The 10,779-nt window shown below is 34.0% G+C and overlaps 1 protein-coding gene across 2 annotated transcripts in view; it reads right to left on the bottom strand.

Annotated features, from left to right (window-relative positions):
- Positions 1-10,779, bottom strand: part of LOC111481382 (nuclear pore complex protein GP210) — a 29,635-nt gene that overhangs the window by 6,236 nt on the left and 12,620 nt on the right. For both annotated transcript variants that reach the window (XM_023126765.1, XM_023126766.1), the window contains 13 exons: positions 9,977-10,168; positions 9,586-9,645; positions 9,448-9,516; positions 5,840-5,986; positions 5,612-5,731; positions 5,336-5,455; positions 4,467-4,622; positions 4,326-4,388; positions 4,116-4,246; positions 2,593-3,004; positions 1,646-1,748; positions 1,446-1,558; positions 424-495 (listed from right to left, as the gene is read on the bottom strand). In XM_023126765.1, coding sequence (XP_022982533.1) covers positions 424-495; positions 1,446-1,558; positions 1,646-1,748; positions 2,593-3,004; positions 4,116-4,246; positions 4,326-4,388; positions 4,467-4,622; positions 5,336-5,455; positions 5,612-5,731; positions 5,840-5,986; positions 9,448-9,516; positions 9,586-9,645; positions 9,977-10,168 — 1,758 coding nt within the window. The remainder of the gene's footprint in view (positions 1-423; positions 496-1,445; positions 1,559-1,645; positions 1,749-2,592; positions 3,005-4,115; positions 4,247-4,325; positions 4,389-4,466; positions 4,623-5,335; positions 5,456-5,611; positions 5,732-5,839; positions 5,987-9,447; positions 9,517-9,585; positions 9,646-9,976; positions 10,169-10,779) is intronic.

Raw genomic sequence — 10,779 nt, 5'->3', positions numbered from 1 at the left:
TTTTTTTTTTTTTTTTTTTTTTTTTTTTTTTTTTTTTTTTTTTTTTTTTTTTTTTTTTTTTTTTTTTTTTTTTTTTTTTTTTTTGTGGGTGGCGGGGAGGTCTTATCTGACTGAAGAAAAACTAAAGACTAAAAATTAGTTGTCCAGAAAAATTTAAAATTAAAACTTATACAGATCTTATCTGACTGAAGAAAAACTAAAGACTAAAAATTAGTTCTGCATGTTGATTAGTGTCTTAACACTGCCAATTTAATTGACTGGGTTTCAAAGGATCTCAAGCAAGGAGAAAGCTACGATCATGTGAAACACGTAGATATTTTAGGTTTTCTTATGTCAAAATTCTTTGTTCTCTCTCTTTGTCAAAAAAATATGAACGCACATAAATATTTTACAAATTTAAAAGAAGAGGCCCTTGGTCCATACCAATATATAGTCTGACTTTTCTGGATTCTTGTCAATCGATACTTGGACAAGAGCTCTACCATGTTGCCTTGCCTTCAACAATAAAAGAAGAAGTCACAACAGAGCTACAGCAAAATATAGTTAATTTAAAAATTCAATCAATAGCCAACACACAATTACTGTCTACAATTATGTGAGTTTCATGTGGTTAAGAACTCTTTTAATGAAATTCTAGATTTTTTTTTCTTATAGAAGATAAAATTTATTAGTAAACCGAGAAGAGAAGAGACGAAGAAGATGAGAGTGCTCGAGGAGATGAGCAATTGGGATGACTCTGAAAACAGCGATATTTTAAGAAGATGAATAATTGGGATCCTTGCAATTCTCATCAACAAACAAGGATAGATGTACATCACGACTACCAAGCACAGGAGGAATGGAATCAAGGTCAGGTTTCTTCTAAAAGACAACTCCAAAGAGTCATGACAAGAATATAAAACCTTTGTTATCTAAGAAAATTAAATAAGGGCTTGACCAGGGAAGAACTATGATGATAAAGCCAATCAAACTTGATTCTAAAACAAGATGACATTTCTTGACTAATAAAACTTAAGGAAAAAAATATATATTTGGTCCCTAAGGTTTGAGTTCGGTGTCTATTTAGCCCTGATGTTTCAAAAGGTATTTTAGTCTTGAGATAAAGAAAATAGTTCTAAATGGTCACAAGTTAATTTCACCCTTAATTGACTCACGAAAAAATGATGTGGAATCTTGATATGACAAATTTTAATAATTTTACATTAATCTTTTTTTCATGGCTTGGTGAAAACCAAATAAGAAACTTCAGAATTTTCACGAACCTTCAAACACAAGCCACGCCTCCTAGAGAAGTCCATTCGAAAACAAATAAACAAATATTAAAGTAGGAGAAACTATCCCACTTCCTAGAGCTGTCCATTCAAAACATTTGCAGACTATATAGATAAATCAATCCTGATATTAAAAACCAATTTATTTTTATGTAAAGACAGTACTTCACGAACCTTCAAATAAATATATCCATTGCCTTCTCTCAAATAATTAACAGAAACAATATCTGGGTAGTTAGTTTCCACGTAAAAGAGAACAACATCATGAGCCTCGTGAAAGAGATTGCCTAGTTAAGAACATTGTCAGATATGATCCATAAGAAAAGAATATCAAAGCATATAAAATCAAATTTTTACAAATAAAAAATTGGTACCTAGAGAATCATAGTAGCTAATTGGAAGACGAAGTTCGGTATCAACAGCAAGATTGATCACGTGGAAAGGGAATTCCTGATTTGTTAACCTTATTTGGGCGACCTGATAACAAATACCCAGACTGAGTGAGAAGCTAATGAACAGATGAAGATATATATAACACCTAACACAATACATCAACCAAGGGAATACTGCGTGAAAACGGGAAGGAGATCTCTTATGCACATAAAAGAGTAAAAAAGAACACAACGAGAGTGAAAAATGTGGGAACCTCTATCAAGCAATCCTGATTCTTAGGAAAATCCAGGAAATAAAATTAATGAGTAGATATCATGTAAGGTTCAATATTCCCAAATACTACAAAGATACAACATACAGAGATTTTCTTCAAGAAGGCACATACCTAAAAGTGGAAGACTCCTTGTAAAGTGGAATAATTTTTTTGTGTGTGCATTGCTGACTGGTGAGGCAGGATATACAAGAATAAGATTATCTTGTTATTAGGGGGGCTCGGGGGGATTAGTATCTTAAGGTGTTGTTAAGAGAGACAATGTCCCTCTTGAATTGGCCAGTAAATGATGGATCAATTTTCCATTGGAAGATATTAATCAATAAGGATGCTATTATATTCTAAATTTGGTAGAAGTTTCACAATGTAAAGGAACATAGAAATTCAGAGAGGAACAAAAAAAAAGTGATGAGCATAGTATTCCATGCCTCTTCAAGAAATATAACAATTATGAGTTGAAGATAATGAAAATGAAAATGAAAATAAAACAAAATGAGACTAAAGGAATGACTTTCCCTACTCCTTCCGGGAGGACGTCCTCCAAAATAACAAATTTTTGGCTAAGGCTCATAATAAATGAATGATTTCTCATGGATATTTTAAGCTCATGGCACTCTAATATTCAGATATTGACACACAAGGAAATAAAATTTATACCTCTGCCACTCTGACACAAGCAGCAATCTCCATTCTTCCAGAAGAGCGATCATGTGCCTGAATGCATGCAATATTGTTACTCTCTGAAGTCTTTATTCTTTCCCCATGAATGGAGATGGAATCCTTCCAGGCATCTTCATCCTTTTCACCACAACCTCTTAATATGGAATATGTTATAGTTCTTTTTCGGCTCTGACTCTCCCAGTGGCCATATGAGTCCAAGGATGATGGCAAAGCTTTGCTTGAAGTGTAATAGGGAGGAAGAATCCAGGTGATTGGAACTCCAAGAGCAAGGGGAAGATTAGGTATCACTGATAAAGACGCCGAAGCATTAAAAAATTTTGTTTCTATTTTTGAATCAGAAGTGAATTCACACAGGAACGATACAGCAATCTTCGTTATGCCTGCAGATCTGCGGGAAGAATAGAGAAACACAGATAAAGAAAAGCAGGAAAGGTGAAAGCAAGACAGTAATCTATGAATGAAAAGGGATCATCATAAACCCAGCAATCCACCCAAAAATGTGTCACCACCTCATTTCCAATAATTCAATCTCGCCTGATATGAATGAGTAAATTGATAAAAAAGACTTAATCCTTAATATTTGTCTGATATGTACGCCTAAATTGACAGTACCTAATAGCTTATAAGAATGTAATAAAGTTGCTCCATTCCTATTTATGATTATACATTTTCATTTTTTATAAATTACCCCCATTTTCAATAGAACATTAAAAATTCAGTCTTGCTAATCAAAATAAAAATTTACTACTAACCTCAAAGTAATCTCAAACATTATTCAGCAATCAAATAAAAATAGGTGTATTGGGCATGAACATGGAGTGTTTGCCTAGAACATATGCCCAACCCATCCTCAACCATCATGTTTTCACACCATGTACTTAGTTTTGTTGTTTATTTTCATTTGTTAAGAGTCTTGTGGATGTACAACGTTTCTCCCTTCTTAACATATAGTAAATTTGTTTCAAAATGTAATACAGAGAGACCAAATAGTCATCAAATCTCCCCCGACCAAGTATTGTAAATGCTATTGCTCTCAAGCTTTTTAGCCGTGGTCTACAACGCTTTCTTTTCAAGATGTTTTCAAATACTTTTCTTTTCTCACGTTTTGTAAGACCATTTTTAGTGAAAATGTGAGTGGAGGCTAGACCCGTGCTCAAGGTTGTCTGCAGTAGTTGATCTTTTACAGCTGACTTGCAACAATGCGTTGAAGCAAGTCCTGCACAATCACTCGTCTCAAGATAGAGAAGATACGATTGTGACAATAGGCACCACCCCCACCCCCAAAAAAAAAAAAGATAGGTACAGTTTAAATAAATTTAAACCAAAATTTGAAGATTAAACTTAAAATAATAATAATGATAATAAATAAATTAATAAAAAGTCATAAAAATCAAATCTACGCAGTAGCTTGAATCCCCGAAGTCTTGTTATGTCGACTGAATTGTCAAAACAAGAGATAGAAGCCAAATTAGTTTGCTGCAGCAATATTTGGAACATACCTTCCATATACCATATTGATAAAGCCAAGCTCCTCGTTCATATAACTCATTAACTGAACATCCTCTAGAACAGTTGAAGTAGGCTTGAAGTCTCTACCACTGAGGCGCTCTGACAATCTATAACCCAACACCTAAGCAACATATGTCAAACTTCTATCCAATGGATACCAATACCTCAATTTAAGAAATCACAGAGGCAGATAGTCTCACCTTTTCATCTTCAATAGTCCAACTATAACCTTTGCACAATTGATAAAAGGAAAATACATCACCCTGACAACAGACTAAAGTCAGTAGGTCGCCATGTTAGAAATCAGATGAAAATGCTTTGCTTCAGTTCTTAATTGTTACCTTTGGAAACAAGGGGTAAATAGGCATCTCGTTCCCAACACCTAGTTGTTCATTTTGAACATTCAACAACACATTGGACGGAATTCCTACTTTAATGTTTCCATATGCTCGACAAATAATAGAGCCTCCATAACGAAAAAAAGTCGCACTGATATTCTGGAAGTTTTTTAAGGAAAAAGGAACGACATTAGGAAATGGTGAGTGCATACTTAATGACAAACAGAAACACACACTATCCAGTTGGGAGTTGTAAAATAATAATTAAACAAAATATATAAGGAAAAAAATCAATTTATACCCCTAAACTTTGGGGGTGTACCAATTAAAATCTCAAACTAATAAATGTATCAAACTAAACACTAAACTTTCATGAGTGAATCAATTTAGACCATTTATTAGAATTTCGTTTCAAAACTGCTCATGCATATTTTTCACATGGGTAAGACTTCTTTAAATGTAAGGACTAATTTAAATTCGAGAAAAATGCAAAAATCATTTTGAGATATTTTTCATCTTCTAGGCTTATATTTTTCTCTACGTATTTAGAAAGGGTTACATGATAATTTTCTTGTAACACGTATTTAATGGAAGTGAAAATATATAAATCACTAGCAAATGGTTTAAATTGATTGACTTAACAAATTGTAGAGTTAAATTGATACAACTATAAGTTTGAGGTTTTGATACAACTCTGAAGTTCAGGTTATAAATTGATTTTTCCCAAATTATAACATAAAACCCGTGCTTTAAAAGTGCAAGGTGCACTACAAGGCGAGAAAACTCCCAAGTCATTCGTTGAGAATCTATACAGCAAGAAGAAAATTAGAAGGATCACAGCATATGAATAGCGAGTTGGCAATATTTCTTACACATTTCCCAGACGAAACTGCCGAAAGTAGCCCAGAAGACTTATGAACATTCACAATTGCATTATCCAAACTCGCAAATTCAACGTATGTGCCAACTGTTGGACCACCTTCGACTGTGAGCTGCGGGTACACAAAAAAGAAAATGCAACTATATCACAGATTTCCTTTTCTATTTTATGAAATAATAAACATCACAATCTGACAGCAAAGAACCTATCTTTTCTCTATTTTGTACTTATTTTTCTATATTCCAGGATCCATAAGTCAGTGACTTACCGTATAAGATGCACCTGGAAAAAGAAAAATATCATGTGGGTGGAATCTTGGTGGTGCATAGACTTCAATCTTTATTGGTTTGCTTAATATTTCACGTCCAGATTGTTGTAGAATGCTCACCTGTTTTAATAATAAATTTAACTTGTAAATTCAAACACCTCTTCAGAAATTGACAAAAGTTCAAATATACACTATTGCAAATAAACACTAAGACGAAAGTAAACTTACATAAAGAGTAGTTGTCCCAAGTGATACAGCTTTAATTTTGAAACTTGGAGCTTTAACCACCCCATGACGAGTAATCATAGAATCATCAGTGTCTACAAGCTCAACTATTTGATCCTCAATATGAACGAGAATATTCATGTACGCAAACTGTATTACAAAAAAGAATGCAGTAAATTAACTTTGCTATTTCTATATCTAAATAGAGATTGAACATCGTATGAATGATGGAAGCGCATAGAAAAGGCACAAGGATGCTCCCAAACCAAGGGGAATCACGAGGAGGCCCTCAGTCTTTTTCTTAATAAAAAACAAAAATTTCATTGTTGAAACAGGAGGTAGACAAAGAAAAAGGAGTTCCAATTTGATAAGATCTGCATCACAAGCAAACAGTTGTCCAACTCTTCACTAGCTCAAGATTTCCCCAAACTCAATGCACTTGCTTCCTCCACTCCAAAATAGCTCCCGTGATGAGCATGTAGTGGTTTTAGGTCTTTTTTCTTTTTTTCTTTTTGAACAAAATACGACACTTTTAAATATGAGTATGAAAAGAGACTACTGCTCAAAGATAAATGAGCAAAAATAAACAGGGAAGGAAAAAAAAAAAAAAAAAGACTGAAAAAAGCACAACGAAATAAACATAAAGAAGTCGAAAGATTAAAACTAAAAAGGAACAATAAACCTGGCTTAGTTACGATATATATCCTAAATGGAAAGCCCTACAAACTTCTTGGACAGAAAAGAAACTTTGTAGATTACTTAACGATGAGAAGATTTCTAAATGGCCATGTTTTCCCTCAAGCACTCATTGGCCTCTCTATCAGATTGATGAAAAATGATTGCCCTCTTGAATCTACGAATCAATTTGAAGTAAGACCTCTATTTGAATAGAATGTGAGCAAACACGATCCTGAATTAAAAGTTGCAAAATTTTGACGGACAAATGCCCATAGAAGATAAAATTCTTCCTTTGAGCACTCAACAACGAAATCATTGGTACTTAAGATGCCATTCAAATAGAAGGATCGAGCAAGAGTGTTATGTGTTTGGAGGAGTCTGAATGCAGCGACATTTATATCTTGTGATTTTTCCAACAAATTCTAAAATATTCTTCCATCTCCATTCAGATGGCCAAACCTTCTACTAATACAAAAGTTTTTCAATTGCCAATTTTGGGGGGCCGCCCCTGAAAAAGAGAGAGTATATGGTTACAACTTGATTGAGTTTTTTTTAATGATCCTATGGGTTGAAAGGAACAATCGGACAACTAAAACAGACCCCTCTATTATTATTATTTAATTATTTTAAAGCGTAATTAATCTTTTGATCAATTGAAACACTATTATGTAACTTGCATCAGCTGTTATGGAGTTAAGAAAGATCAACTCTGTTGTTTTGGGATCTTCTGATCGCTTACAAGAGTTTCACCTTCCGCACAAGGTGTCTCTTTGAGGACCTTGTAGTAAATGACCCCTGTAATGAATATTTATGGGAGGAAGCATGCTATAAGAGTTAGCGATAAGAAAGAATGTAATTGGTAAGAAAGGGGCTGCTAAGAAATAAGACATATATGCTGATGCAATAGGCTTGGGCCTTAGTGTATAAGGGCGTAGCGAAAGTAAAACGGGTATGCTTTTGTGACTATTACTAAGGGTTGGCAAAGAGGAGAAGCTCTACAATTTTTCCTCAGCTTGAGAGGAATTTAGAATTTTAAAAAGGTTAAAGAACTCCCGGGAAAAGGTGTGAGATTTTTTTTTAACAAGAAACAACTAAAAATGAACAATTGTTCAAGATTCAAACTCCCAAAGGACTGATTGGAAAGACAAAAAGATCAAACAAGAATGGAACATGCTCAACACGACCAATACAACCACACCACTAAAAGAAAAATAAGGAGGGACAACAAAGAACTATTCACAGCCGAAAATGAATCCTACCGCTTCTGAAACCTCCTTGAGCATAGAAGAAGTCAAAGAAATAGAACTTAGTGAAGACTTTTATTTATAAACACAAGAACCTCCTATAGATAAATCACATAGTCAGATCAATCTTCTAGAGAAGAGAAACAGATTTAATAGATAAACAAAATAAAACCTTCAGAAAAGCAAGCATGTGGGATCGAAAGTCTTTTATTGATAAAATCACAAGGGATTTCCCCTGGGAAGATGCAAACAAGGATAGAGGCAGTCATTTGGTTAGCTAGAAAAAGGTTACGACCCCCAAAATTTATGGAGGTTTGGCTGTGGGAGACTAGATAAAAAGAAATTCAGCCTTGCTTTTGAAATGGTTGTGGAAATTTCTCAAAATGAACAGCTTTGTGCAAAAAGATAATTAGAAGCAAATTCGTCAGACCAAAAGAGGCTGGTTCCCAAATCCGGTTAAGAAGATTTCTAATCTTAGCCCTTGGAAACACATCAGCAAAAATACTTCGGGGAAGAACACGTCGTCTTCAAATCAGGGAATAGGGAAAACAGATTTTGGGAGGGCATTTGGACCTCAGGGAGAGCTTTTTGTGAAGCTTTCCAAGCCCTTCATGCAATAGCCGATTCCAAAAGAATGTTAATTAGCCTTAGATGGTCTGCTGTGGGAAATGTTTGCAACCTAAATCTCGGAAGAGGCCTTGTGGACAGAGAAATGCAAGAACGGGACAGCCAATTACTATTCTGTAAGGAAAAACGCCAAAAATGAGGAAGACCAACTGTGCTGGCTTCCAGAGTCATCAGAGATTTTTTCCAGAAAATCTGCCTCCAATTAACTTCATGGGAACACTACTCACTAAAATCAATCTCTCTCTAAAATGATATGGAAAGGAAATAATTGAAAGAAAGTGAAGCTCTATAAATGATCTAAACACGATAGATAAAATCCAAAAATAGCCACACTGGGCACCCTCCACATCATTTGTGTTCCCTGCATTGGATATTCACTGCTCTTTTTGGCATATATTGAAAGAAAGGAATACCAGATTATCCCAGATAAGTTCACTTCTTTGGTTTGTTATTAAGTGAACATGTTCTGTTTATTCGCCTCGTCTATTTTTTTTGTAACATACAGCAATTCCTCATCAATTTAGATTGGAGGCCGTTCCTTGTTTATAGCTAGCCAGAAATTCTTTTTCACGCTAGGAAAAGGATGTTGTTCGGCAGAACCATAGAAAAATCAAAAGCATCCAACATTATTACCAATATCGTGAGGCAAAAGAGCAATGAGCTAAGATATGGCAAGGTACTTTGTATTAAAAAAACACATCATACAACAAAGAGAGGTTAAGATACTAAGAAATCAAACAATTTTTGATTTACACATGAAATCATTCCGCTATAATTGTTTTACCCCTTTTTTACTGCTTTATATCTTAGATTTTCTAACACTAATCTCTTTTCATTACATCAAAACATGTCAAATGTTTAGATGAATTGAGCTTTCAGTTCCATTTATCTATTTTTATTAGTATAAGAGAAGGGGAGCTGTATAAAAGGAAGAAAACTAAAAGCACACATACAGAATTTTAGAGGTAAGACCCATCCAATTATCAGTGATTTTTCCGTTGCTTAACATATAACAAGACATGATATGGCGCAGAACTGTACATAATTAATTTGAATCCGAACCTGGGAGGAGTCAAAAGTACTTCCATCACTAATCCCAGCAGCTAAATCAACAACTTGAAAGCCTTCTTCCTGATAATTTTAAGATTCCCATGGTAAACACAGTTTACATGAGGTATTAATAGTCAAATCAGAACATACCAGAAGGCTTATTTCTTCTTGAGAGCTAATCTTGATCCAGTCTACATCGGAAACATGAACCTGTAAAGCATTATAACCTTCTTAAGTATACATGGAGATGAAAATTTTAGTACAACTCGGAACTTCCTTAAAAGAAAGCAGAACGTTCATTAAGAAATAAGTTTTCAGAAACCTTATCATCCAAAAATATAATTTTCTTGCAAATTTTCATTAAATACTAATTTGACTCCAAGTCAAGTAATGCTAAAAAAGAGTCACAAGTAGAAATCAACATAGCGTTTCCATAGCATGAGCATGAAAAGGGGCATAGAAAAGGCAATCGTGCAAATATAACCATGTTCCTTTCAATTACTAATACTTGCAGGAATAACACTATGGAAAGATAAATTACCACAGCTGAAGATGATAGTGGAGGAGTGAGCCCAATGTCATAAACCGTCACAAGCGCAGTTCCCAATCCTTTAGGTGACAACACTAACTCTCGACATTGTATATCTGGAGCAGGTTGAATAACTTCAACAATACGAGAATCATTCACAACAGCATCCAAGAAACAGCTCCCTCCAGTAATCGACATATTTACCTGTGTTATCGCACTAACATTAGTTGTATGTTACCGCAGATATTGTGATTATAATTTATAAATTTATAGAATATGTTTAGGGGAAAATTAGGAAAGTATCATTTATTGCAATTTTAATTTTTATTATCATAAGGCTCCCTTGGTGTTTTCGACTATTTTAAGGAGAATATTCTACACTTGCTTGTTGATCCTCCTTTGGCACCAAAATCAAAAAAATTTACAGTCCAATGCAGTGAAAGCTCTTTTACAAAAAAATTTAGTCCAAGAGAAATCGAAGTATTTTCTTAACTAGCTACATTTTTGGAACATTTTTTATTCTTCCATTCCAATCTTTATTTTTTATACCACTATCATCTCTAGTTTGCTTGAGAAAAGTTCATAGACACTAGAAGAAACAAAAGATCCACAAGTGAGTCTTCCAACCAGCACAAAATGTGATAACAAGAGAGGAATAATCAATTTGTTCTTCACATCTTAAACAAAGAACACTATCTTCAAACCAAATGTTAAAGTACTTAACCACAAGAGCTCTTGTAAGTCATAACAAAAGCAAAAAAAAAAAAAAAAAAAAAAAAAAAAAAAAAAAAAAAAAAAAAAAAAAAAAAAAAAAA

Source organism: Cucurbita maxima, unplaced genomic scaffold (assembly GCF_002738345.1).
Source record: "Cucurbita maxima cultivar Rimu unplaced genomic scaffold, Cmax_1.0 Cma_Scf00007, whole genome shotgun sequence".
Taxonomy (NCBI): domain Eukaryota; kingdom Viridiplantae; phylum Streptophyta; class Magnoliopsida; order Cucurbitales; family Cucurbitaceae; genus Cucurbita; species Cucurbita maxima.
Note: the sequence above shows the minus strand (reverse complement) of the source record. Positions and strands in the feature narration are given on the sequence as shown.